Source organism: Megascapheus bottae, chromosome 17 (genome assembly GCF_031878675.1).
Source record: "Megascapheus bottae isolate mThoBot1 chromosome 17, mThoBot2.hap1, whole genome shotgun sequence".
NCBI classification, from domain to species: Eukaryota; Metazoa; Chordata; class Mammalia; order Rodentia; family Geomyidae; genus Megascapheus; species Megascapheus bottae.
Genome location: NC_143525.1, coordinates 19,029,073 through 19,057,067, shown reverse-complemented (window position 1 = coordinate 19,057,067; position 27,995 = coordinate 19,029,073). Strand labels below are relative to the sequence as shown.

The 27,995-nt window shown below is 43.7% G+C and overlaps 1 protein-coding gene across 2 annotated transcripts in view; it reads left to right on the top strand.

The window, feature by feature from the left end:
- Eftud2 (elongation factor Tu GTP binding domain containing 2) overlaps positions 1-27,995 on the top strand; it is a 39,638-nt gene that overhangs the window by 4,323 nt on the left and 7,320 nt on the right. For both annotated transcript variants that reach the window (XM_090350053.1, XM_090350052.1), the window contains exons 3-18: positions 2,077-2,242; positions 4,348-4,426; positions 6,273-6,348; positions 6,837-6,902; positions 7,794-7,829; positions 8,540-8,630; positions 9,386-9,468; positions 12,271-12,437; positions 14,555-14,679; positions 16,904-16,967; positions 17,568-17,658; positions 21,601-21,736; positions 23,275-23,402; positions 24,678-24,871; positions 25,619-25,730; positions 26,545-26,685. In XM_090350053.1, coding sequence (XP_090206179.1) covers positions 2,077-2,242; positions 4,348-4,426; positions 6,273-6,348; positions 6,837-6,902; positions 7,794-7,829; positions 8,540-8,630; positions 9,386-9,468; positions 12,271-12,437; positions 14,555-14,679; positions 16,904-16,967; positions 17,568-17,658; positions 21,601-21,736; positions 23,275-23,402; positions 24,678-24,871; positions 25,619-25,730; positions 26,545-26,685 — 1,755 coding nt within the window. The remainder of the gene's footprint in view (positions 1-2,076; positions 2,243-4,347; positions 4,427-6,272; positions 6,349-6,836; positions 6,903-7,793; positions 7,830-8,539; positions 8,631-9,385; positions 9,469-12,270; positions 12,438-14,554; positions 14,680-16,903; positions 16,968-17,567; positions 17,659-21,600; positions 21,737-23,274; positions 23,403-24,677; positions 24,872-25,618; positions 25,731-26,544; positions 26,686-27,995) is intronic.

Sequence of the window (27,995 nt, the reverse complement as noted above, 5' to 3'; positions counted from 1 at the left end):
GTCAGCTTTTCCAAAATGCTCCTCAAAAGCTCAGGCTTTCAAAAATACAGAAGGGAAACAACAGAAAGAGAAAGTACAGGTTCCTGTTCCTCCTCTTCAGGAGAGTTGAAGGAAAGTAAAGTCCCGAATGGTCTGAGGATTATAAAAAGCACCAAAGGTATCTTGTGTTTATTGTTCAGAAAATGAATAAGCAATAGGTAAGCAGTGTTGTTGTCTCAATTAGCAGTGCTTAGGAAGATAATATATTCATGGGCAGTAGAAAACCAGAATAAAGAAATTCTGACTACCTTCATCTTCACAGAGAGCATGTTCTTCAAACTAGGAAAAACGAAAAATAGAACCAGGTGTGGTGGTATTGTATCCCGGCCACTCGGGTGGGACTTGAAGCTACAGTATTAAAGTCACCAGCACTTAGTGAATTGAAAAGCTGTACAGCAACTGCTCTCCACCTTTGGGCAGGTAGAGAACAGTCCCGAGCTTCAGTGGACCTGAATTTTTAAAGGTAAACACCACACACAGGTGATCATAACCACACGCAGGTGGTCATCACCATATGCTATCACTATATGATGCCCTGAGTCAATAACCACAAGGACAAAAAGACAAGCAGGTGGTAGAGCAGGTTAAGCATTTTTACAAAAACAGAATTTAGGGGCCCGGGAGTTTGGCCTAGCGGTTAAAGTGCTTGCCTAGCATGCACAAAGACCCGGGTTCGATTCCTCGGTATCCCACATACACAACCAAGCCGGAAGTGGCAGAGACGAGACACAACCAAACCGGAAAAGTGGCAGAGACAAGACTGCGACGGCGACAGAGAGCGAAAGAAGCGAGCTGAGCTGAAGTGAGCAGAGCCCAACCGAGTGGTGGCCGGAGCGAGCGGGGCCGGAGCGAGCAGGACCGGAGCGTGCGGGAGCGAGCCGAGCCAGAGCCAGCGATGCCGGAGCGAGCAGGGCCAGAGCGAGAAGGGGCCGGAGCGAGCAGAGCCAGGAGCAAACGAGAGCTGGCCGGGCCGGAGCGAGCGGGGCCAGGAGCGTGCGGGAGCGACCCGGGCCGGAGCGAGCGGGGCCAGAGCAAGCCAGGAGCAGGGCCGGGCCGGAGCGAGCGGGGCCAAGAGCAAGCTGGAGCGAGCCGGGCGGAAGCAAGCGGGGCCAGAGCGAGCGGGCCCGAGCGAGCGGGGCCTGAGCTAGAAAGGGGGCCTAGCCGGGCCGGAGCGAGCAGGGCCGGAGCGAGCGGGGCCAGAAAGAGAAAGGGGCCAAAAAAAAAAACAAAACAGAATTTAGGTGGCTATGTTTAACAGGTTATTACAGTGGTATAGGCTTGTAATCTAAGCATTTTAGAAGCTGAGGCAGAAGGATGAAGAGGTCAAAGCTTGTCCGTGTGGGTCATTCCCGTAATACTAGCAAGACTGAAACCCACAGATTAAAAGTTATTTTATGCCCTCTTCCATCCTCTTTGCCTTTCCCATCCACAGAGACTGTTCTTGTCAAGGTCATCAAGTGACCTACTAATTAAATACTTGGCAGTACCGGGAATTAAACTTAGAGCTTCACACTTGCTAGGCAGATGCTTTACCACTTAAGCCATTCCTCTGTTTCTAGCTTTATGGTTGGAGATAAGAGTCTCTTGGATATGTTGGCCCACGCTGACTTCAAACCTTAATTCTCAGATCTCAACTTTCTGAGTGGTGAGGGTATAAGTCACTGGTGCCCACCACCAAGTTATTTTTTGAAAACAATTTTGTGATTCTAAATGAAAATTTCAAAGTTGTGGGATTTTTTTCAGTTTTAAATTCTGGCTCCTGGTTTTTATCCATAGAAAGTAGATTATAATTTTTTTTTTTTCCTCAAAAGAGTGTCATTGTGGCCACCAGCCCACATTCAGGAAGGGGTAGGTTTAAAGCGGGAGAGCTTGTAGGATTACCCTATATAGAGGTCACAGGAATGAAACCCTCCCCACTGCACCACCTTGGAGTAAGAAACTGTCCAGTGTAAGCCAGCAGTTTTTGCTCCAGTGAGGTGGACTCACTCGAGGAAGAAAGGTGCACCCCCTCTGTCCTCCTTCCCTCTCTTGCTTCAGATGGATGAGGATGAGGATGATGACGATGTAGGAGAGCATGATGAAGATCGCCCAGGAATGGAGGTGGTGCTGCACGAAGACAAGAAGTACTACCCAACAGCTGAGGAGGTGTATGGTCCCGAGGTAGAAACCATAGTTCAGGAGGAGGATACCCAGCCTCTCACAGGTATGGCAGGAGGCTATAGGGTGAAAGGGAAATGAAGCTTGGGAACTAGCTTTCAGCAGATCTTAAGTTCATTGATTGCACTGTCCAGTTCATAGTACATTTGGGTGCTTTTTCTGGATTAAGCTCGTTACTAAGCAATTACTAATTTCTGAGCTGTGCCACTGGCCTAGAATTATGTTGTGTCTTACCAGTCCTGGGGCTTAAACTCAGGGCCTGGACACTGTCCCTGAGCTTCTTTGGCTCAAGGCTAGCACTCTACCACTTGAGCCACAGCACCACTTTTGACTTTTTCTGTGTATGTGGTTCTTTTTCTTTCTTTTGGTTGGTCAGGGGACTTGAACTCTAGGCCTGGGTTCTGTCCCTGAGCTTGTCAGCTCAAGGCATGTGCATGTGGTTCTCCAAGGTTTCATGTATGTTAGGTAAGCACTCCACCACTACGCTACATTCCCGGCCCAAGCCTGTTTATTTGTTTTGTTTTTCTAGTTGTATGTGTGTGTTTCGCTTTTGTGTGTTATGCTTTTGTTTTGTTTTGGTGGCACTAGAAATTGAACTCCAGGCCTCCCGCTTTAGCAGGCACTCTACCAGTTGAGCCACCCATCTAGGCTGACCTGGACTCTAGTCCTCTTGTGCTTTCTTGTGTCAACTGGGCATGGTTAAGAGTGTGTCACTATACTCAGCTATAGGGAATATACTATAGCTGGAATAGTAATAGTCATGGTCTACCAGGCCCAGCCATTCATTAAGATGGAGTCCTGCAAACTTCTATGCCTCAGCTGGTCTCAAACTGCAACCTTTTCAAGTAACTAGGATTGCAGACTAAAGCCACCAAACCTGTCTTCATTAGTATTGAGCCTTGCATCCTGCCTCAGCCAGATTTGAGCCAGGATCTACTTAGTTTAAACTTTATATATTTTCTGGAATCAAAGGCTCATACCATTGTATCCAGCTGACCTCCATTAAGTTGAAGATTATGGCCTGAGCCATAATCTTTCTTTCTAGTCTCAGCTTCCCTTGTATCTTGAGATAACAAATAGCCACCACTGAGCCCGGCTATGGATGAAGGTTTGTGAACTTTTCTGCCTAAGCTAGTCTCAAACCATGATCCCCTCATTCTTAGCCTACATGTATAGGCCACCAGCACCTCATTTAATAATCTTTTTTTTTTTTTTTTTTTGCCAGTCCTGGGCTTGAGCTTAGGGCCTGAGCACTGTCCTTGGACTCTCTCAAGGCTAGAGCTCTACCACTTGAGCCTCAGCACCAGTTTTGGCTTTTTTCTATGTATGTGGTACTGAGGAATTGAACTCAGGTCTTCATGCATGCTAGGCAAGCATTCTACCACTAGGCCAAACTCCTGGCCCTTCATTTAATAATCTTGATTGAGCTCTTAGAAAGTAATTACATTTTATTTTTGTTGTTGTTGGTCAATCACAGAGCTTGAACTCAGGGCCTGGATGCTGTCCTAGAGTTGTGCTCAAGGTTAATGCTCTACCATTTTGAACCATAGTACCACTTCTGGTTTTCTGGTGGTTAATTGGAGATAGAGTCTCACCGACTTTCCCAGGATAGCTTTGAACCACACTCCTCATATCTCAGCCTCCTGAGTAGCTAGGATTATAGTCATGAGCCCAGGTACTAATAGCATTTTTAAAATGTGAGGAAAGGGGCCTGGAGTTTGGCCTAGTGGTAGAGTGCTTGCCTAGCATGCTTGAAGACCTGGGTTTTATTCCTCAATACTGCATACATCGAAAAAGCCAGAAGTGGTGCTGTGGCTCAAGTGGTAGAGCTCTAGCCTTGAGAAAGCTCAAGGATAGTGCTCAGGCCCTGAGTTCAAGCCCTAAGACAGGCAAAAAAAAAAAAAGGAAGGAAAGGCTTTGAACGGGCACTCACTATTTCCCCTAACTCCAACTCTCCCACCAGATGAAGTCCATTTCAGTCCACAGTGTAAAATCCTTTTTTTCATGCCAGACAACATTCACAGAACTTCCTGAGCATCAGCAAACCTTGAGAAAAGATGAAGTTGTTGTTATCTGCCATATTAGTCCAATGAACAAGGCTTTGCATTTTTCTATTTTATGCCACTTACATGTCATTCTTTTCTTTTCTAGAACCCATTATTAAACCAGTGAAAACAAAGAAATTCACTCTGATGGAGCAGACATTACCTATCACAGTTTATGAGATGGAGTAAGTAATGAGGTCTTTTCTGTAGGAATAGTGAGCAGGCATGAGCCACCCTGCTCACTTCTGACTTTTGCTGATTGGAGATAAGAGTCTCATGGACTTTTGCTTGCCTGGGCTGGCTTTGAACTATAATGCTCACATCTTTATGTGTGTGCCGCCAGCCTCTGCATTTTGGGTTTTTTTTGTTTTTTGTTTTTTGTTTTTGCCAGTCCTGGGCTTAAGCTCAGGGCCTGAGCACTGTCCTTGGATTTTTCTCAAGGCTGGAACTCTACCACTTGAGCCTCAGCACCACTTCTGGCTTTTTCTAAGTATGTGGTACCAAGGAATCTAACTTGGGTCTTCGTGCATGCTAGGCAAGCACTCTACCACTAGGCTAAACTCCCAGCCCTGCATTTGGTCTTTATTTTTAAATGATCTCTGAAATATCCAAAAGAGTAAGATCCCTCTTGAGATGATCAGTTTACTTTGTTAACATTCAAGCTTTCATCTTTTTATTATTATTTATTTATTTATTTTTTTGGAGATAGAGTCTCATTACATAGTTCTGGTCTCATACAAGTTGCTCCTTACCCTTCACCCTTCTGAGCATAAGTATACATCACTACACCTGGCTCTTTCAAACTTTTCTTAAGGAGTAGAAGATTATTGCCTAAGCCATATTCTTTCCAGGCTCAGCTTCCCTTGTAGATAGGCACCACTGAGCCCAGCTATGGATGGAGGTTTGTGAACTTTTCTGCCTAATCTAGTCTCAAACCATGATCCCCTCATTCTTAGCCTACATGTGTAGGCCACCAGCATCAGATTGAACTTGTGGTGTCATGTTTACAAGGCATGTGTTCTAGCCACACCCTCAAGCCTCTTCTGCTTTGGTTGTATTATCAAATAGGGTCTTATCTTCAAAGGCCTGAATGGTGATCTTCTTACCTACACATCCTACATATCTGGGATTACAGAGATACATACCATTCCCAGCTTATTTGTTGAGACAGAGTCATGCAAACCCTTTTGCCAGGGCGGTCCTCAAACTGCAGCTTTCCTGATCTCTGGCTCCTGAGTAGCTGGAATTACTGGTGTGAGCTACCATGTCTGGTACTTTGAGACATTATAGAAAATTCTAGTACCCTTCAGAGATTTTTTTCTTTTTTTTTTGGTCAGTCATGGGACTCGAACTCTGGGGCCTGGACATTGTCCCTGAGCTCTTCAGCTCAAGGCTACCACCCTACCCCTTGAGCTACAGTGCCATTTCTGGTTTTTAGGTGATGAATTGGAAATAAGAGTCTCACAGACTTTTTAGTGCCTGGACTGGCTTTGAACCTTGATCCTCAGATCTTAACCTCCTGAGTAGCTAGCATTACTGTACCCTGCTACATCTCCATTTTTTTTGTTTGTTTGTTTGGTGGGTGATGGGGCTTGAACTCTGCCTAGGCACTGTCCCTGAGCTCTTCATGTCAAGGCTATGCCCAAGGACAGTGCTCAGACCCTGAGCTCAAGCCCAGGACTGGCAAAAAAAAAAAAATTTTAAAGAATTTTTTGACAGGGTAATGAATAGAGGGGTTACAGTTACATTTGCCAGGTAGCAGGTGCATTATTTCTCAGACATTGATACCCCTTCTCATGTTTTTGTCCTCATTTCCCTCTCCCTCCCTCCCTATCATCTGTTTCCCCCCCCTTCCCTTTCCTATTTCAAATAAATAAATGTATATACAATATATCAGGTAACAGAGTCAGATACAGTAACAATATGAAATTAACCAAAGGGCGAAAAAAGAGAAGAGAAATAACATAGCTTTGTTTGACTTTCTACTTGAGAACTTCTGCCGGAGTCCCTTTTCTTTCTTTGTCCTTCCAGTTTTTTGGCAGATCTGATGGATAACTCAGAACTCATCCGAAATGTGACTCTTTGTGGCCATCTCCACCATGGCAAGGTGAGAGAACTTTTGGCTTCTTGGAGCAGAATTTCTTTCTGTTTTTGTTCATCTTTTGCTCTTCCAGCATAACAGAAGTGGTAGAGGTCTGAGGTCCTGAGGGTCCTAATTGGAGAGGTGTGGGAGGAAGGAACTCTCCCTGAGCCCTGTGGAAGTACTGTGAAATTCTGGCTTTGCTTGAGTAGTAGGTAGAGCCATTTTGCATGCCTGAGCCTTGTGTCTACATCTGGACAGAAAAAAGGAAATTGAGCCTTCCTCTGGTTTTTTATAAGTTTTTATTTCCTGGGGGATATCTGACCATGAAAGATTTCATCTTTCATTTGAAATTAATCCTATGGCTTCTGTGTTAATCTTTTGCTGTCCCATCATCCTCTTTTTGCTTTCCCTTCTCCTCATCCCTAAATTACATAAGGTATTGGGAGCTGGGAGAGAGGTAGGGCAAATTTTTTTCCTCAGGTGGTAGATTTGAACCATCTCTTCCCTTTCAGACGTGTTTCGTAGATTGTTTAATAGAGCAGACACACCCAGAAATCAGAAAACGCTATGACCAGGATGTAAGTAGAATTTCTGTCAAGGGTTTGGGCACCAGGGGCTGGATGTGGCTAAGTAGTAGAGTATTTACCTAGCATGCATGAGGCCCTGGGTTCAATTCCTCAGTACCACATAAACAAATAATAAAGAAAATTTTAAAGGGGATGAGAACCATTCAGATGCAGTGGAATGTGTCTCTCTCCTTCCTTCATCCTTCCCACCTACAGAGTACTGTTTTATCATTGTAACATCTATTAATAGGCTGTAGAAAATAATTTTAACTTTTCAGGGGCATAGAGAATATTAACCTGCAGTATTTTTAGAAGATCTGTTCTGCACTTGGAATCCCTTCTCAGTTATGATATATTCTGGTTTTTATGGTCTGTTCTTTCCTAACATAGTATTAATAGCTTGCTCTATAAATATCATACAATTGGACCTTGTTGTTTTCATGGTAAATTTAAATGCCTTTGAATGAGGCCAACTGCAGCAGCAAGTCTCAGTACAATAAATGTACAGCCTCTGCTAGATTGATTATTTTGATGTGGGGTTCCTTGAAGCCTTGCATGCATTTCCCTTTACTACTCTTAAGATCCACTGCATCTGATACAGTTTAGCTCTCCAACCTTACGTGGTCTTCTGTGATCTACCCCCCACCTCCCATCTCTACTCTCTGCTAAAAAAGAAAAGAGAGAATAAAACCTCTGCACACACAGGACTATTTTTCAGCTGGGAGGGCATTGTGCACTGGTCTCATTTTCTGGGATTGCTGTGGAGACAGCCAGCTGTCTTCAATCTATTTTCCTGAGGCAGAAACCCTTGAACAGGGAGGCAGTGAGGGAAAGTGATTGATGGGTCATGTGAGAGAGAGAGGAATCTAAATTCAGGTAGTAACAACACTTAATTTTTTTCAGCTATGCTATACTGACATCCTCTTCACAGAGCAAGAGGTAAGTGTGCCTTGGGGAATCAGATGTTGTCCATACCAGCACTATCAGTAATAGTTGTATATGGAATGTGGAGAGGCCTTAAGGATAGTACTTTGATCCATACCCCACTACCTCTTCCCCAGCCCCTCCCCAGTTATCCCATGGTAATAACTAGGGAGGTAAATGGGATGGGGGGAGGGCAGAAGAGAGTCCTCCTGGCACTGGTACCTGGCTTCTGTTAATGTGGTTTTTTGGGGGGAGGGGGAGAGTTGTTTGTTGGTTGTGAGCTTGAACTCTCGGCTTGAGCACTGTCCCTGAGCTCTTTAGCTCAGTGAGCCACATCACTACTTCCGGCTTTCTGGTGGTTAATTGGAGCTAAGCATCTCACAGACGTTCATGCCCAGGCTGGCTCTGAAGCTCTGAACTGGGATCCTCAGATCTCAGCCTCCTGAGTAGCTAGAATTATAGGCGTGAGCCACCGTTGCCAGGCTCTTTTAATGTTTATAACTGTTTTGCCTTGTTTTTGTTTTTTGGGGTTTTTTTGTATTTAAGCTTGTACTCCGCCACTCAAAAAATATGCTGTTTAAGATATTTTGTCTTCAGAGTTAAGCTGGATAAAGTACTAGTTCAAATCATACCCATTATGAGGAGACATCAGTATAGATTGCCAGAAGAGTGATCCGTACTGGCACTGAAAAGCTTGACCACTTTACTTTCTCTCTGACTTTCAGAGAGGTGTCGGTATCAAGAGCACTCCTGTGACGGTGGTCCTGCCTGATACCAAAGGGAAATCTTACCTCTTCAACATCATGGACACTCCAGGTGGGATACTCCTTGACTGTTGTTTTCTGTTCCTACTGTCCAGAGTGGCACAGAGGAGTACATCTCTGCTCCTGATTAATTAGCCAGTGCTGTATTCTAGGCTATGAGCTTTCTTTTTGCTTGTTAGTGCTCTACCACTTGAGGCCCAGCTCCACTTCTGCTTTTTTGGTGGTTAGTTGGACATGAATCTCATAGACTTTCTTGTCTGGGTTGGCTTTTAGCTATGATCCTCAGATCTCACCTTCCTGGGTAGCTAGGATTAAGGAGTGAGCTGCTGGCACCCTACTTGCTTTTGTTTTTAATATCTGGACAGTTTGGGGCTTGGTAGATGTGCTCTATGCCAGATACTCTAAACCTTTGTAGCATCTACTCCTGCCCTGGCAGCATCTTGCTGGAATTGTCTTTGAGTAGCACTCTGGGCCTTTCTTTACCCTTTCTCCTGCTTTCATATTGGCTTAGATCTCTCAGGTGTCTGCTGACTAAGATGTGTGCTCTTATCAGACTACATTGGTGTCTTAGTGTGAACTCACTGTGCTGTCCTAGGTGAAACACTTTCCATCTTTTATGTATGGGATGACTTCTTGTATAAAGTCTGGATCCCAGAATAGGTCTCTAATGGGATAAGCTGTGGAGAAAAGGGAAGTGGAGGAATATTCGAAGATTCACAGCTCTACAGTGCTCCTCAGGTCACTAAAATACAAGTTAATTGTGCCTTATCCTGCACCAGGTAATGATTTTTGATACCTATTTTTCAGGACATGTGAATTTTTCTGATGAGGTCACAGCTGGCTTGCGCATCTCAGATGGAGTGGTCCTTTTCATTGATGCTGCTGAGGGGGTGAGTCAGGCTCAACTCCTTCAGACTCTCCCCCTATCCTATTTCCCACACACAATCCCAAAGCACCAAGTGAGCTAGTCGCAACAGAGCATGAAAGTCTCTGGTATTGTGACTCAGATTTGCTCCAAAATTAGGCAAGCAAATTAAATTCAAAATTAATTCTCACTATATGAGTCTCCTTGCTCATGCCCAGTGAAGCTTGAAATGATAAGACCCATTTGCATTCAAGATACACAAAGATAAAATGGCAAATATAAATTAAAAGAAAAGAGGGCATATTCACATAAATGGATTTTAAATGTTAATGAGTATTTTAAGATATTGGTGTTAAAAATCTAAGATGTCTTGTATTCTAAAATTGAAAGGTTGGATACCTTATTTGTATAGGTCTTTGGTGAGATAGTCAGCAGAGGGAGCCAGAGTTTTTTTTTAATTGACTTCATTGTGAAATAATTTCAAATTTAGCAAAAAATTACATTAATAATACAAAGAATTCATCTTTATTTGCTTTGGATGTATCTGCACATATCTGTGCAGATATGTCCACTTCAACAGTTTCAATGTAAACTATTTGAGAGTTTTTTTTCTTTTTTATAAATTTAATTTTATTGTCAAGGTGATGTACAGAGGGATACAGTTACATATGTAAGGTAATGAATACATTTCTTGCCGAACATTGTTACCCCCTCCTCGTTTTTCTCCCATTTTCACCCCTCCCTGAGAATTTATTTTCTAAGAACAAAAACGTTCACCTACATAATCATGGTACAGTAATCAGAGTTGATATACTCTGTGCCCTGGTCTTTTTTTATTATTATTATTATTTGTTTTTATTTTTATATTTTTGTTTATGTCGTACCAAAGAATCGAACCCAGGGCCTCATGCATACTAGGAAAGCACTCTACCATTAATTCACATTGCTTGCCCTACACTGATTTATTTTATTTTATTTTATTTTATTTTTTGTGTGGGTCATAGGGCTTGAACCCAGCCTGGGAGCTGTCCCTGAACCAAGCCCCACATCCCGTTTCCTAGAGGTTAATTGGAGATAAAAGTCCCACAGACTTTAGTGCCAGGCTGGCTTTGAACCTCCATCCTGAGAGCTCAGCCTCTTGACTAGCTAGGATTACAGGTGTGAGCCACAGCACCGGCTTTTTTTTTTTTTTTTTTTTTGCCAGTCCCAGGGCTTGAACTCAGGACCTGAGCACTATCCTTGGACTTTCTCAAGGCTAGGGCTCTACCACTTGAGCCACAGCACCATTTCGGGCTTTTTTTTTTTTTTTATGTATGTGGTGCTGAGGAATCAAACCCAGGTCTTCGACCATGCTAGGCAAGCACTCTACTACTAGGCCAAACCCCCGACCATACACTGATTGTTTTTACAGATCTTTTCCAGTTCAGGATGAGGTATAGTATTGGTTTCCATGTGCCTCTTTTACCTTTCTTGGTCTTTTACAATATTGGCTTTTTTTTTTTTCCTTTGGTCGTGGGGCTTGAGCTCTGGGCCTGGACACTATTCCTGAGCTCTTCACATCAAGGCTCAAGTGCTCTACCACTTCACATCAAGTACTCTGTTACTGAGCCACAGCACAACTTCCAGTTTTCTGGTGGACTATTCAGGAGGCTGGAATCTGAGGATTGCAGTTCAGAGCCAGCCAGGCAGGCAAGTCTGTAAGACTCTAGCCAAGAGAAAACTGGAAGTGACATTGTGGCTCACAGTAGTAGAATGCTACCCTTGAGCTGAAGAGTTCAGGGACAGCGCCCAGGCCCAGAGTTCAATCCCCACAACTGAGACACACCCACACCATGGATGTGCTCCAGTAAGTTCTTGCTTTACACACTTGTTGGCCCATGCTTTCGTCCTCCTTTTGTGCTTCCTAGTGCCTATGGTGATGAGAGGCATGTGTCACTGCACTCAGCTTTTCATTGACATGGAGTTCTATGAACTTTTATGCCTGGATTGGCCTTGAACCATAATCTCCCAGTTTCTGCCTCTCAAGAAGTTAGGATTGTAGGCTTTTTTTTTTTTTACATTTTCTTACTTTCTAATACAAGAAACATTCTACATCTGTCTTGTACTTTCCCTGCTTTGGTCTTAAAACAGCCACTTTTTCAAGGAGCTCTTTCCTTACAGTGAGATCCGCTGTTTAGAAATGACGATCTCAGTGTGCTCGTTGCAATAGGGATGCATCACTTCCAAGCCCATTCACTGAGCACAGCTAGTGAATATACACCCACACATGTCTACTACTGTGTCTGCACATGCGTATTGAAGATCACTCATTCATCCTGGTACCCACATTCTATTCCAGCACCACAGGTTATTCTGGCTTTCTTAGTTCTTTATGTGGCTAAGAAGCCTGGTTCTCAGCATCTGTCATTTGTGTATTTAATCATTTGTCAGTCCTGCAGATGCACTCTTAAAGTTCCTGAATCTGCCCTGGAAAAGGTGCACTCTGTGAGGCCAGGAGTGTGGCCTAGTGATAGAGTGCTTGCCTAGTGTGCATGAAGTTCTGGGTTCTATTCCTCGGTACTTCATACGGCTGAAAAAAGCTGGAAGTGGTGCTGTGGCTCAAGTGGTAGAGTGGTAGAGTGTTGGCCTTGAGGAAAGCCCAAAGACAGTGCTCAGGCCCCAAGTTCAAGCCCCAGGACTGGCAAAAGAAAAAAAAAAAAGGGTGCGCTCTGCTTCCTGTCTCCCCAGGCTTTTTTTTTTCTTACCTTGTATTGCCTATTTTGACTGTGCTGTGGACTTTCTGTCCTCTTTGCTCTTGTTACCACCTTCTGAGCCTTGTGTTTCTCAGGTGATGCTGAACACCGAACGGTTGATCAAGCATGCAGTGCAAGAAAGGCTAGCAGTCACCGTGTGCATCAACAAAATTGACCGGCTGATCCTGGAGCTGAAGCTGCCTCCAACTGATGCTTATTACAAGCTGCGCCACATTGTGGATGAGGTCAATGGGTTAATAAGGTATGAGCCCCTGGGAGTGGACTTCCTGCCCTCCGAGAGTCTGGTTTATATAAATCCTAATTTTACCCTTGAACACCCCAGGGAGCAACTCTGATTTATTTCTTGGCATGTGTTGATGAACTGTCGAGTAACATTGAAAGCACATTTCAGAACTCTAGCCTTCATAGACAGGCCTCATTAACCTATCTCTACTATTCAGGTCAATACTTTGGCTCTAGAATCAGTTTTTCACTGCAAGCCATATGAAGTTGGGCAAATTACTTAAAGCTCAAGTTTTGCTACTGAAACAAAGGATAATATAATAGGGTATAGTGACTCATATCTGTAATCCCACTTACTTGGGAGGCAAAGATTAGGAGGATCTTAGTTCAAGGCTGATCTGGGTGAAAAGTTAAGTTAGACCCCCACTCAGCAATAAAAAACTGGGCATGTGTGGATCTGTCATAGTAGGATGTGTAAATAGGACGATTATGGTCCAGCCCAGCCCAGGCATAAAAGTAGGACCCTATTTGTAAAATAACTAAAGCAAGCTAGGTGCTGGTGTCTTAGGCTTGTAATCCTAGCTTCTCAGGAGACTGAGATATGAGGATCAAGATTCAAAGCCAGTAAAGTCCATGAGACTCTTCTCCAATTAATCATTAAAGAACCAGAAATGGGGCTGAGAGTTTGGCCTAGTGGTAGAGTGCTTGCCTAGCATGCACGAAGACCTAGGTTTGATTCCTTGGTACCTCATATATAGAAAAAAAGCTGGAAATGGTGCTGAGTCTCAAGTGGTAGATCTCTAGCCTTTAGAAAGTCCAAGGACAGGGACCGGGAGTTTGGCCTAGTGGTTAAAGTGCTTGCCTAGCATGCATGAAGACCTGGGTTTGATTCCTCGGTACCACATACATAGAAAAAAAGCTGGAAGTGGTGCTGAGGCTCAAGTGGTAGAGCTCTAGCCTTGAGAAAGTCCAAGGACAGTTCTCAGGCCCTGAGCTCAAGCCCAGGACTGGCCAAAAAAAATAAAAACAAACCCCAGAAGTGGACTTTTAAACTAGGAAATTCTGTGTGATAATGTACCATCAGAGGTATGGTTGTAGATTTGGTCACTGTATAAAATAAATTTCTTACAAATATTAGTGAACTTGGGATTTTTTGGCTTCCCAGTGGCTTTTAAATTTAAATGTCTGGGATTGATGTATAGCTTAGTGGAAGAGCACTTGCTTAGCATGTGCACAGTCCTGGGTTCTATCCTCATACAAAATGTAAATAAGTGAATAAATAATAAAATAAAAGCTTTAATATAAACTAGTAGCACAAAACCAAATGAAGAGTAGGGCAGCTGGGTACCAGAGGCTCATGCTTCTAATCCTAGCTGCTCAGGAGGCTGAGATTAAGAACTACAACGTGAAATTAGGCCAAGCAGAAAAGCTCATGTCACTCTTCTTTCCAATTAACCACAAAATGCCAAAATTAGAGCTGTGGTTCTAATAGAGCACTAACATTAAGCACAAAAGCTCAGGACAGCACCCGAGCCTGGAGTTCAAACCCCAGGACTGACCAAAAAAAAAGAGTAGGACAGCTGAATGGCAACTGAATATGCTAGCAATTAGGAAGCTTGAGGATTGAAAAGGTTTTAGGCCAGATGGGGATACATAGCAAAACCTTGGTTTAAAAAAAGAAAAAGGAAGGAAATGAGGGAGGGAGGGAGGATGAGAAAAGGGAGAAAAGCTTCTTTTTTTTTTCTTTCTTTTTTTTTAAGTTGGACTTAATGTGTCTATATTTGTGAAACTGAAGTTTCTCTCGAATATATTCTTCTCTGGCATATTAGATTAATTCTTGGGACATTCAAAGTCTTTTGTCTCTGTCATCCAGGTTTCCCTTTGTCTGTCTCTTGTTAATTTTTCCAAGACAGTGCAGAATGTTCCAAGCTCTGGGAAAGCAGCTTGTTACTGGGAGTTAGGGAACAACTCCATCATGTCACTTTCTTGGACCAGGTTGCTGGCAAATCAGAGTCTTATGCAAGCCACTCCTGAGGCTGGAGAGTGGCTGTGATGGGGAGTTCCTACCCCTCCGTGCTGGCAGTGTGTCAACCTGCTGCACAGGTTGGCAGTGGCTCACCATGGTCTCTGTTTCAGCATGTATTCCACCGATGAGAATCTGATTCTTTCCCCGCTCCTGGGCAATGTGTGCTTCTCCAGCTCCCAGTACAGCATCTGCTTCACACTGGGCTCGTTTGCCAAGATCTACGCTGACACCTTTGGTAAGCTCTGGCTGGCGCCCTGTCTTGCTAGCTTCCCCAGAGTCCTATGTGCCTTTCCTGCTGAACAGCTCAGAAATTGGCTTCCTGTCACAGCACCATCCATAAGAGAGAGCATTTTATCACTTGATACTATCAAATTTGGGTTTCATTTTAGATGTCAAGCTCCTTCTCTTAGGCTAACCAAACAAACTAAGTAAATATGGGCTAAGAGTTTGGCCTAGTGCTTGCCCTATAGCATGGGTGAAGACCCGGGATCAATTCCTTGGTACCATATACATACAAAAAGCTGGAAGTGGTGCTGTGGCTCAAATGGTAGAGCCTTGAGAAAGCCCAAAGACTGCTCAGGTCCTGAATTCAAGCACTGGGACTGGAAATAAATAAATAAATGTGATTAGGAAGAAGTAGAAAAGGGAGCTCTTTTTAAGAATAAAAACCTAGCTGGAGGGCCGGGAGTTTGGCCTAGTGGTAGAGTGCTTGCCAAGCATGTATGAAGACCTGGGTTCAATTCTTTGGTACTACATACATAGAAAAAAGCTGGAAGTGGTGCTGAGGCTCAAGTGGTAGACCTTTAATCTTGAGAAAGTCCAAGGACAATGCTCAGGCCCTGAGCTCAAGCCCAGGACTGGCAAAAAGAAAAAGAAAAAACAAACAAACCTAGCTGGAGCCAGGTGCTGGTGGCCTACATCTGTAATCTTAGCTACTCAGGAGGCTGAGATCTGAGGTTCATGGTTTGAAGCCAGCCTGGGTATGAAAGTCTGTGAGATTCATCTCTGATAAACTACTCAGAAAAAGCTGGGAGTGGTATTATGTCTCATATGGTAAACTGCTAGCCTTGAGTATAAAGAAATTCAGAGATAGCCCAAGTTCTGAGTTCAAGACCCGGGATTGGCCAGGAAAAAAAAAGTGTGTGTGCATGTGTGTGTGTGGTGTGTGTGTGTGTGTAAATGTAAAAGCAGGCCTGGGGCAGGGAGTTTGGCCTAGTGGTAGAATGCTTGCCTAGCATGCAGAAGACCCAGGTTCGATTCCTCGGTACCATACACAAAGCTGTAGCTCAAATAGCAGAGCTCTAGCCTTGAGGGGAAAAAAAGCCCAAGGACAGTGCTCAGGCCCTGAGTTCAAGCCCCAGGACTGGCACCAAAAAAAGGGCTGGAGGTATTGCTTAAGTGGTACAGTGCTAGCCAAGGAAGTACAAGGCCCTCGTACAAAAGAGAGAGAATGAGCCGGGTATGGGGGCTCACGCCTATAATCCTAGCTACTCTGGAAGCTGAGATCTGAGGATCAAGATTCAAACCCAGCCCAGACACAAAAGGACCTGAGACTCTTATCTCCAATTAACCTCTAGAAAACGGAACTCAGGAACAGTGCCAGGCCAAGTTTAAGCCCCATGACACCCCCACCCCCACCCCCGCAAAAAAAAAAAAAAAAAAAAAGGAAGAGAGAAGAAAAAAATAGAAATTGAGTGAGACAAGATTTGTGGAATAGGAATTATTCTTGCCAACTTCCAGATCTGCTCTTTTTTTTTTTTTTTTTTCTGATCCTGGAATGTATAAATAAATACCATAATTGAGCTGGAGGCTCAAGAGGTAGAGTGCCTGCCATAGCCAGCATAAAACTTTGAGTTCAAATCCACTGGTATTCATTCTCCAGGTTGATGAATATATCCTTGAATACCATATTTGCTTGGTTCAGTCTGACCAGGTTTTGCATTGAAATCAAACTAATATTAGTTGATATAAGATGAGAACAACGCTGGCTCTAGTATTTTCTCTCTAGAGACGTGGCAATGGCCTGCCAGACTTAGGATTTGGCAGAGCTTCATGCCCATGCTGCATCTGGCAGGTAGCCTGTAGAAGCAACAGAGTACACCTTATAGGTATATCGAAAAAAATAAGCCATTATGCTCTACCTGCAGAAAAGATGAAGGCAGATGACACAGACAGGCATTTTGAGCCTGTCCCATTAGGAAGTTACAGACCATGTCCTTGTTCACAGCTCAGTCCTGCACTTGTTGGAAAAGAAGTAACCTAGGTTCTCACTTTTGACTCTCACAACAGGCCCAGCCTGTTCTTCATACCTCAGTAGCCATGTCTTCCTGTGTATTAGAAGGAAATGTCTAGATTCTAGAAAGAAAGGATTCTGTTAGAATTCCTGCTTGCAACACCTGAAACAGAATTTCAGCCAACACTGTGCTAGGTAGATTATAATTATGTGGCTTCTTCTATAGGTGACATTAATTATCAGGAATTTGCTAAAAGACTCTGGGGTGACATCTACTTCAACCCTAAAACGTAAGTAAAATAAGGGTGTGAGTTTGCTTTCTAGCATCCCAGTAAACAAGGGCAGTTAAGAGTTCCTAAGATTAAAACCTACTTTTTGCTGGGTACAAGTAGTTCATGCTTGTAATCCTAGCTACTCAGCTGAGAGGCTGAGATCTGAGAATTATGGTTTGAAGCCAGCCTAGGCAGGAAAGTCCATAAAACTTTGTCTCTGATAAACTATTCAGAAAAGGCCAGAATAGGTGCTGTGGCTCAAGTGGTAGAGCACTTCAGCAAAAGTAGTTTAGAGCCAGCACCATGCCCAGAATTCAAGCCCTAGGACCAGCAAAATATTAAAATAACCTACTTTTTGCATAAATAGACTAAAACTGCTCTTTCTCCTGTCCTGAGTAAGTTGACATTGTGAGCTGAATTTGGATGAGAATCTTTTTCCTGAGTATATTTAAGCTCAGCTGAGGCATACAGGAGAGCTATAACATGTATTCTTAGACATCTTGAGACTATGACCACATACATATACCTCTATTTGAGTGCTACTTCGATTAATAGTTTAAGCAGTGTACCCTTGTTGCCTTCTATCACCTGTGTCATTCAAAGAAGTTTTCTCTCTAGGCGAAAATTCACAAAAAAGGCCCCAACTAGCAGCTCCCAGAGAAGCTTCGTGGAGTTTATCTTGGAGCCCCTTTATAAGATCCTTGCTCAGGTAAGTGTCATGACAAGGTGGAAAAGCTGGTAAACTCAAGTTTCTTCTCTGCTCTAGCGTAGCTTGTTTTAGTAGGATGAAAATGGTTACCAGTTGTTTATTAAAAATCTTTCACATCTGGGGCCAGCAGTTTGGCCTAGTGGTAGAGTGCTTGCCATGCATGCGTGAAGACCCGGGTTCGATTCCTCAGTACCACATACGTAGCAAAAAGCCAGAAGAGGTGCTGTGACTCAAGTGGTAGAGCCCTAGCCTTGAGAAAGTCCAGGGACAGTGCTCAAGCCCTGAGCCCAAGCCCAGGACTGGAAAATAAATAAATAAATAATCACATCTAGGCCGGGGCTTTGGCCTAGTGGTAGAGTGCTTACCTAGCATGCATGAAGACCTGGGTTCGATTCCTCGGTACCACATATACCTAGAAAAAGCCGCAAATGGAGCTGTGGCCCAAGTGGTAGAGCTCTAGCCTTGAGAAAGCCCAAGGACAGTGCTCAGGCCCTGAGTTCAAGGCCCAGGACTGGCCAAAAAAAAAAAAAATTTCACATCTAGAATACAATATTGTTAATACCAATAATGCTATATAAATTTGAGGAACACAGGAGGTAGAAAAGAAAGAAAAGGCATATATAGGCACCGGTGGCTCATACCTATAATCCTAGCTACTTAGGAGGCTGAGATCTGAGGATCAAGGTTCAAAGTTCATGAAACTTTTTTTTTTTTGGTCAGTTGTGGGGCTGGAACTCTGGCCTGGTTGCTATAGCTGGCCTATTCAGCTCAAGGCTACCACTCTACTGAGTTGAGCCACAGCGCCACTTCTAGTTTTCTGGTAGTTAATCGGAGATAGGAGTCTCATGGACTTTAGTGCCCAGGTTGGCTTTGAACTGCGATCCTTAGATCTCAGCCTCCTGAGTAGCTAGGATTAAGGTATGAGTAGCTGGTGCCCAGCTCCATGAGACTTATCTCTAATTAACCACCAGAAAACTAGAAGTAGCACTGTGGCTCAAGTGGTAGAGTGGTAACCTTGAGCTGAAGACCTTAGGGACAGTGCCCAGGCCCAGAGTTCAAGCCCCACGACAAAGGAAGAAAGGAAGGGAGGGAGAGAGAGAGAGGGCTGGCGGGTGGGCAGGCATAACCTAGAAAATATATGTGGACATATGCTCACTATTCAGAAAACCAACTGATTTTTTTTTTTTTTTTTGCCAGTCCTGGGGCTTGAACTCAGGGCCTGGGCACGGTCCTTGGGCTTTCTCAAGGCTAGAGCTCTACCACTTGAGCCTCAGCACCACTTCTGGCTTTTTTCTATGTATGTGGTACCGAGGAGTCAAACCCAGGTCTTCAAGCATGCTAGGCAAGCACTCTACCACTAGGCCAAACTCCCGGCCCCCTTTATAATAATTTAAAAAAAAATAAAAAAGTCTTGGGGGCTAGGAGCATGGTCTAGTGGTAGAGTGCTTGCCTAGCATGCTTGAAGCCCTGGGTTCAATTCTGTGTACCACATACATAGAAAAACACAAAAGAAGTGCTGTGACTCAAGTGGTAGAGCTCTAGCCTTGAGAAAGCCCAAAGACAGTGCCTAGGCCCTGAGTTTGAGCCCCAGGACTAGCAAAACAAAACAAAACAAAAATTCCTGGCTGCAGCTGGGCACTGGTGGCTCACACTTGTAATCCAGCCTAAGCAAAAATTGTAGTTTTTAAGTCCACTTGAACAGATAAATCAAGACTCTTTCCTCTACCTAGCAAAAAATCAAGAGTGGATATATGACTCAACGGGTAGAGTGTCAACCATGAGCAGAAAAAGCTGAATGAGAGGGCAAGGTCCTGAGTTTAAACCCCAGTTCTGGGCATGGTGCTGTATGCCTGTAAGTTCAGCTACTTAGGAGACTGAAGTAGGGAGATCACCTGAGCATACCTGACCAACTTGGGCAACATAGTGAGACTGTCTACGTTAAAAAAGAATCTAGGAAGTATTGTTATGTGACTTTATTGTAATGTCCATTCTGAGCATGATCATATATGGTGTTTGGCAGATTGAAAGGACATCAGTAATTATTAAAAATAAGATTAAACTTGTAAGATGTTCTACCACTAGGCCACACTTCCATCCCGCCAATTTTTGTTTTGTTTTGTTTTTCATATATTTTTTATTGTAATTAATAGAAGGGTTACATTATATTTGCCAGATAGAAGGTACATTAATTCACGTACATTGATGCCCTTTCTCATGTCTTGGTCCTCATTTCCCTCCCCCCCACCCCCACCCTCATCTTGTTTTCCCCCCTTCCCTATCCAATTTCAAATAACCAAATACAAATATGTCCAATATATCAGATAACAAAGTGAGATACTGTAACAATATGAGATAACCAAGGGAAAGCAAAAGAGATGAGAGATAACATAGTACGTTAAGGACAATAAGCACTCATTATATGGCTTTTGTTTCTATATCCTAGAGGTCCTTTCCATCCCGCCAATTTATACTGAAATGAATTTGTACTTCTTAAAGGACAGAACTGTAAATGTAAAACTGGGACTGTTTGGGAAGGGAAACAAGTGGTAGCGATTGAGCAAAGAAGAATGTTATGGGGAAATGATTTTGATTGACATACTTCATATAAATGTATGAAAATAGGTTAATGAAACCCACTAAAAATTGGTTAAAGTGGAAAATAGAAGGGTCAACTCACCTGGGCATGGTGGCTCACACCTGTAATCTTAGCTACACAGGAGGCTGAGATCTGAGGATCAAGGTTCAAAGCCAGCCTGGGCACAAAAGGACCTGAGACTCTTCAACTAACCTCTAGAAAATGGGAAGTGGGGGTTGGCTCAAGGGTAGGGTAGTAGCATTGAGCTGAAGAGCTCAGGGACAGCACCCAGGCCCAGGGGTAGTATGGTAGCCTTGAGCTGAAGAGCTCAGGGACAGTGCCCAGGCTGAGTTCAAGCCCCATGACCCACCAAAAAAAAAAAAAAAAAGGAAGAAGGGTCAACTCAAAGTATTGAATGCATATATGGAAAAGTCCTTTGTATAGTTAATATATGCTAATGAAACAAAAAAAATATGCTAAGGGGCTGGGAATGTGGCTTAGTGGTAGAATACTTGCCTATCATACACGAAGTCCTGGGTTTGATTCCTCAGTACCACATACAAACTGAAAAAGCAAGAAGTGGCACTGGGGCTCAAGTTGTAGAGTGCTAACCTTGAGCAAAAGAATCTCAGGAACAGTGTGTAATCCCTAAATTAAAGCCCCAGAACTGTCTCTCCCCCCTTCCTCCCCCCCAAAAATGAAGTACAGGACTATCAGGATAAAAATATCATACAGGAATTTGAATACAGGCTTCTCTCCTTAAACAGTAATAAAATGTGCAGGTGTTTACCACACACAGAGGACACATTCTTAGTATGTGTGTGGTCATTCCAGTCAATAACAGAACAAAACATAGCAACAAGACAAAATAATGAGTAAAAGTTTATCAGTGCTGAAAAACACTTTGTATTTCATGTTGACTGAAATGTATTAATAAAAGAAATTTATAGAATCTGTCTGAGTAGAGACCTTGAGTCTAGTGAGAATGATTTAGGTTGGCCCTGTTCTGACAGAATGGACTGTTAGGTGGCCTTTTTTGGTTCCTTCCAGTGCACTGGTCTCTAAATTTGAGCTATCTCCTAAGTAAGGGGGTTGAGGGATTTCCTAAGTGAAAGCAATACTGCTTTGCAGACACCAGGAGGCAGCACTCACAGTAATAAAGCTGAATGTTTGGTTTATTAGCCAGATTGGGAGTTTGATTTGAAGAGGTTTCCTGAAACCAAGCTATTGTTGCCTAGAGTTCTCTCTGTAAAAATTGCTCTTCAGCCTTTTGGTCCCCTTCATTCTCTTCTATATCTCATACTGAAGCTCTTCATTCTCTTCTATATCTCATACTGAAGCTAACCTAGTGTCTGATGTGTTCATAGGTGGTAGGGGATGTAGACACCAGTCTCCCAAGGACCCTGGATGAGCTTGGCATCCATCTCACCAAGGAGGAGCTGAAGCTGAACATCCGCCCTTTGCTCAGGCTGGTCTGCAAAAAATTCTTTGGAGAGTTCACAGGTGAGAAAGAGCTCATGGATCTTAACATTATCTTCTGTTGGTGCTGCCACAAGTACATGAGAGCTCTCCTTACCTGCAGTGGTCGCCAGAGTTCTAAAAGGTTTTTTGTTTGTTTGTTTTGCCCATTCTGGGACTTGAACTCTGGTCCTAGGCACTGTCCCTAGGTTTTGCTTTTTTTGTGTCCTACCACTTGATCCATAGCAACATGTTGAGCTTTTTGTGGTTAATTGGAGATAAGAGACTGATAGACTTTCCTGCCTGGCGCTGGATTTGAGCTACAGTCCTCAGATCTCAGCCTCCTGTGTGGCTAGGATTACAGGTGTGATCCACTGGTGCCCAGCTTTGAGACTCTTAAACTGTAGTGGTTTGGTTTTTGTTTTTTTGTTTTTTTGCCAGTCCTGGGCTTGAGCTCAGGGCCTGAGCACTGTCCTTGGACTTTCTCAAGGCTAGAGCTCTACCACTTGAGCCTCAGCACCATTTCTGGCTTTTTTCTATGTATGTGGTACCGAGGAATTGAACCCGGGTCTTCGTGCATGCTAGGCAAGCACTCTACCACTAGGCCAAACTCCCGGCCCCTTTTGTTTTGTTTTTTACTAGCCGCTTTATTTAATAGATGGTATCATGCGAGGCACAGTGGCTCCTGCCTGTGATTTAGCCTCTCATGAGGCTGAGATCTAAGGATTGCAGTTCCAAACCAGGCCGGACACTAAAGTCCATGAGAATCGTATCTCCAGTTAACCACTAGAAAACCAGAAGTGGTGCTGTGGCTCAGGGGATAGGGCGGTAACCTTGAGCTGAAGAGCTCAGGGACAGTGCCCAGGCCCAGAGTTCAAGCCCCACGAAAGAAAAAAAAAAGAAATTAGATTTTTCCAACCAGGAGGCACATGAAAGTGAAAGATAGAGAAGGTAGACCTAGTTCCAGTGGATTTGCTGTGGGGAAAGTCAGAAAAGTAGATGTATATAGATGTGAAATAGTGGAGAAAGCATAGGCTGTGACTTGAGAAACTTGGATTGCAACCCAGTTTCCTTTAAAAACCCTATATTCCTCTCCTATCTCTTTCTTAAGTCACATAGCCAAGTAGAAAGAGCATTTGGTTGTCTAAAAAAGATCTGAAGTTTTATTTTTATTTCTTGGCCGTTATGTTCCAGTCTTTCTTTGTTCTCTATTTCCTTCCTTCCTTCATTTCTGGAGTTTTATTTTTGTTTCTTGGCCGTTATGTTCCAGTCTTTCTTTGTTCTCTATTTCCTTCCTTCCTTCATTTCTTTCTTTCTTTTTCTTTCTTTTTCCTGGGGATTGAGCTCCACACGTGGACACTGTCCCTAAGCTTATTTTGCTCAAGGCTAGCACTCTTGCCACTTGAGCCACAGTGCTACTTTTAGCTTTTTCTGTTTATGTGATTCCAAGGGATTGAATCCAAGGCTTTATGCATGCTAGATCCCTCATGGTTAGCTTTCTGGCTGTTATGTTGAGTCCAGAATTGCTGCCCACTTCCCCTTATGAGAGTATGTTCTAACAGTGTTCTCTTCTCTCTTCACAGGCTTTGTGGACATGTGTGTACAGCATATCCCTTCTCCAAAGGTGGGCGCCAAGCCCAAGATTGAGCACACCTACACTGGAGGTGTAGACTCTGACCTTGGCGAGGCGATGAGTGACTGTGACCCTGATGTAAGAAAGTGTGACTCCCTAGCCTCCCTCCTATATGGGCATTTCTAATATCCAGGCTTGAGAGATTTGATTTCTTTACCATCCTTGCCTGTCCCCCCATCCCACACAAACACACCCCCCCTCCCCCCCCCCCCCCCCCCCCCCCGTGACAAGAGTCAGGCTGGATTTCAGTACTGTTGCCAGTACTACTGATGTGACCTCGGAGACATTGCTCATACTTCCTGAATCTGAAGGTCATGATCTGTAATATGAGGATAGTATGTGGGTGGTGGTTATAAGAATTAAAGAAGAGGGCTGAGAGCTTGGCCCAGTGGTAGAATGCTTGCCAAGCATGCACGAAGACCCAGGTTCGATTCCTCGGTACCACATACTTAGAAAAAGCCAGAAGTGGTGCTGAGGCTCAAGTGGTAGAGTTCTAGCCTTGATAAAAATCCAAGGACAGTGCTCATGCCCTGAGCTTAAGCCTAGGACTGGCAAAAAATAAAAAATAAAATAAGTCAAGAATTAAAGAAGATTAAGGAAGGGGTTCAAGGTCTTTAGCGTGGTACCTTGCAGAGAGTAAAGATTCAGCCAGAAGTTCATTTTATCAGTCCTGGTGTCAGAAAACCTCTTCCCAGGGCTTGGGATATAGGCCTTCCTTACCTCCAGGCATCCAAAAACAAAAACATCTTTTCTACCAATTAATTGGGCAATCTTGTTTATGTTTTTGTTTTTTTTTTTCCAGTCCTGGGGCTTGAACTCAGGGCCTAAGTAACTGTCCTTGGGCTTTCTCAAGGCTAGTGCTCTACCACTTGAGCCACAGCACCATTTCCAGCTTTTTCTATGGATGTGGTACCCACAAGGGAATCAAACCTGGGTCTTCATGCATGCTAGGCAAGCACTCTACCAGTAGGCCAAATTCCGGGCCCCAGTTTATCTTTATAAGCATATAGTAGATTGAGAATTGTGAGTTCTATTCTCAGGAAATTTACGACAGGTAATCTTGATTATCAGTCCAGTCTTCCATTCTAAACTCACTTGTCTTCTCCTTTGACCCTCAGTTACTGTCCTTTTCTGAAAAAGAAAAAAATTTTCTATGCTTATTTCTCCTGTTAACCCCTTGTTAGCAAGAAAGGATAATGCATGGTTTAGATTTTTTCCAGACAACTACCATACAATCTTTTGGTTGGGCTTCTCCTTATAGAACTCATGTCATTGCTGTCAAGGGAGGAGGAGACAGGGATTCTTAACAATAGGGTACATGTGGTTGAAACTTGATTCTGTTCCCTCCTCCAGGGTCCTCTCATGTGCCATACTACTAAGATGTATAGTACAGATGATGGAGTTCAGTTTCATGCTTTTGGCCGGGTGCTGAGTGGTACAATTCATGCTGGGCAGCCTGTCAAGGTGCTAGGGGAGAATTACACGTTAGAGGATGAGGAAGACTCCCAGATATGCACTGTGGGCCGTCTTTGGATCTCTGTGGCCAGGTACCGACAGCAAGAGCACTGGGCCTTGGGCAAGGTGCTTGTATTATTCACTATCCTGGGATTGAATGTTCTGGGATAAAGAAAATATAGTAGTTGCCTGGCCCCACTTAGTATGGATAAGATATACCTCACAGCAGATCTGTCAACTTTTAAGGTTGCTTAAGACAAAGGGCAGCTTCTATTAGGATAATGCCACTAGCCTTCCTTTTCTTTCATTTCGGTTTACTAAAATTTTGTAGCAAGATTTCCAGTTTAATTATTTTTCTATTTCTATTATGACCCTCATGTTTTTCCCCAAAAGAAATTGTTTCCAACCTCTTTTGTTTATTCTTTGGCAAGACCAAAGGCGTTTTTGTATCTTTTATAGCATCCTTGTACTTGTCAGTTTGTAAGTCTGGCATCTCAGTTGACAGTCCAGAATGAAGGCAGTCCTGTCCTTAATATGGCTGCTCTGCCTCAGTGATGGCTGGGAAAAATCAAAGAGCTTGGAAAATTGAGTGGCTTCTGCATTCCCTTAATACTTGACACCTTGAGCAATTTTTTTTTTTTTACCATGAGCTTCCAATTAAAATTATATTTTTGAAGTATGAAAACACTTTTTTTGTACTTACCATGTATTTGTGCTTATATGATCATTGTATCACTCCCCAGCTAGAATGTATGTGTTTTGCTTACTTCTGTTCCTAGCCCATAGCCTATACATTTTTATGAAATGTGCCTAAGTTCCATGGCTTTTTGTTGCCCCAGGTACCACATTGAGGTGAACCGTGTTCCTGCAGGCAACTGGGTTCTGATTGAAGGTGTTGATCAACCGATTGTGAAGACAGCAACCATAACTGAACCTAGAGGCAATGAGGAGGTAGGGTTTCTAAAGAGGCCAGCTGGATGGGCTTAAGCTAGAGGGGCTCAGGGGACCATAGTACATGTGAGCAAATCCGAGCAAATCCAGTGGAACTCAAGGGCTCTAACCCAGAGTCACTGCTACTTCTGAGTTCCAGCCTAGGCTCAGCCTCCTAGTTCTTACCCTACTGCATTCTCACTATGTTTTGTGCTAATACTAGGGATTAGACAGTCTTTTTGTTTCCTACTTCTCTCTCTTTTGGGGGGTGGGGGATGGAATGGGAAAGAGAAAAGTAGGGATTGGATCCAAGGCCTTATATTCTAGCACTTGAACCATACACCTAGCATTTTTGTTTTTGTTGTTTTTGGGTAGACTCTTAATAACTTTGCTTATCTGGCCCAAACTCAAAATTCCTCTGCATGTTTCCCAAGTAGCTGGAATTTTAAGTATATGTCACCATGACTATTTCTACCTCTCCTTTTTCTGCCAAAACATCTGGGAAGTAGTGGCCTTTCAGATTGTCCCCATAGCTTCTGGCTGAGAAACATCTGACCCTAAGCAAGTCCTCAGTCTGTTCTCTCTTTTTTTCTAGTACTATGGCTTAAACCAGTGCCTTATGCTTTGGCTCAGTTTGCATGAGCATGGCTGGTACTCTCTTACTTGCAATAGAGTGTCACAGACTTCAGTTCCAGCTAGGTGTGAACAGTAATCTTCTACTCAGCCTCTTGAGTAGCTAGGATTATAAGTGTAAGCCCAGATTCATTCCCTCTTATTCCTGTACCCTTATGCCTACTTTGCTAAGATGCCCGCATTTCTGTGTTTTGGACCTCAGGCTCAGATTTTCCGGCCTTTGAAGTTCAATACTACATCTGTTATCAAGATTGCTGTGGAGCCTGTCAACCCTTCAGAGCTGCCTAAGATGCTTGATGGCTTGCGCAAGGTCAATAAGAGCTATCCATCCCTTACAACCAAGGTATGTCTGAGATCTGCAGCAACATCCATGCCCTACTTACTCTGGCTGTTTTGTGCCACTTGTGTCAGAAACCACATGCAAGAGAGTGTGCATGGATGTGTATGTTTCTCAAAAATGTTTTTAGGAGGGTTGGGGATTTAGCTCAGCAGAAGGGCCCTTGCCTGGCAAGTGCAAGGCCCTGAGTTCAGTCCTCGGCTCTAGGGGGGAAAAAAATGTCTTTAGGGATTTTCCTTGAGGAATACCCTTTGAATTGATTTCCTAGACAAGTGAGTAATTCCTTTACCACCCCCCCCCCCTTTTTTTTTTGCCACTCCTGGAGCTTGAACTCAGGGCACTGTCCTTGGGCTCTTCAGCTCAAGGCTACCACCTCTCTACCCCTGGGCCTGGGCATTGTCCCTGAGCTCTTCAGCTTCAAGGCTACTGCCCTAACCCTGAGCCAGGGCCTCACTTCCCATTTTCTAGTGATTAATTGGAGATAAGAGTCTCACATTCTTCTTTAATGCCCGGGCTAGCTTTGAATGGAGATCCTTAGATCTCAGCCTCCTGAATAGCTAGGATTATAGGCACTTATGGCTTTTTCTATGTGTTGTATTGAGGAATCAAACCCAGATATTTGTGCATGCTAGGCAAGCACTCTACCACTAGGCCAAACTCCTGGTACCCTGTACATTCTTTTTTTTTTTTTTTTTTGCCAGTTCCTGGGCTTGAGCTCAGGGCCTGAGCCCTGTCCTTGGACTTTCTCAAAGCTAGACCTCTACCACTTGAGCCTCAGCATCACTTCCAGCTTTTTTCTACATATGTGGTACCATGAAATCGAACCTGGATCTTCGTGCATGCTAGGCAAGCACTCTACCACTAGGCCAAACTCCCTGCCCCACCCTGTACATTCTTGAATCTGCCAGCAAACATTCTTTTGCTTTGCCAGTCCTGGGCTTGAGCTCAGGGCCTGAGCACTGTCCTTGGGTTTTCTCAAGGCTAGAGCTCTACCACTTGAGCCTCAGCACCATTTCTGGCTTTTTTCTATGTATGTGGTACCAAGGAATCAAACCCAGGTCTTTGTACATATTAGGCAAGCACTCTACCACTAAGCCAAACTCCCGGCTACATTCTTGTGTCTAAGCAGCCAGCCAAGTCAGAAGGATCAAGTTGTATCCATGGACATAGAGTAGGGTTTTCCTTAAAAGAATAAAGGCAATAATTTCATACCCAGTAGCACTATGCTGAGTGGTCCTGATGTCTTGAGGACTGCCTGGTTGGTACCCAACCTCTTGTGAGCTGCCTTGAAGAGACTAGAACAGTCACTATATGGG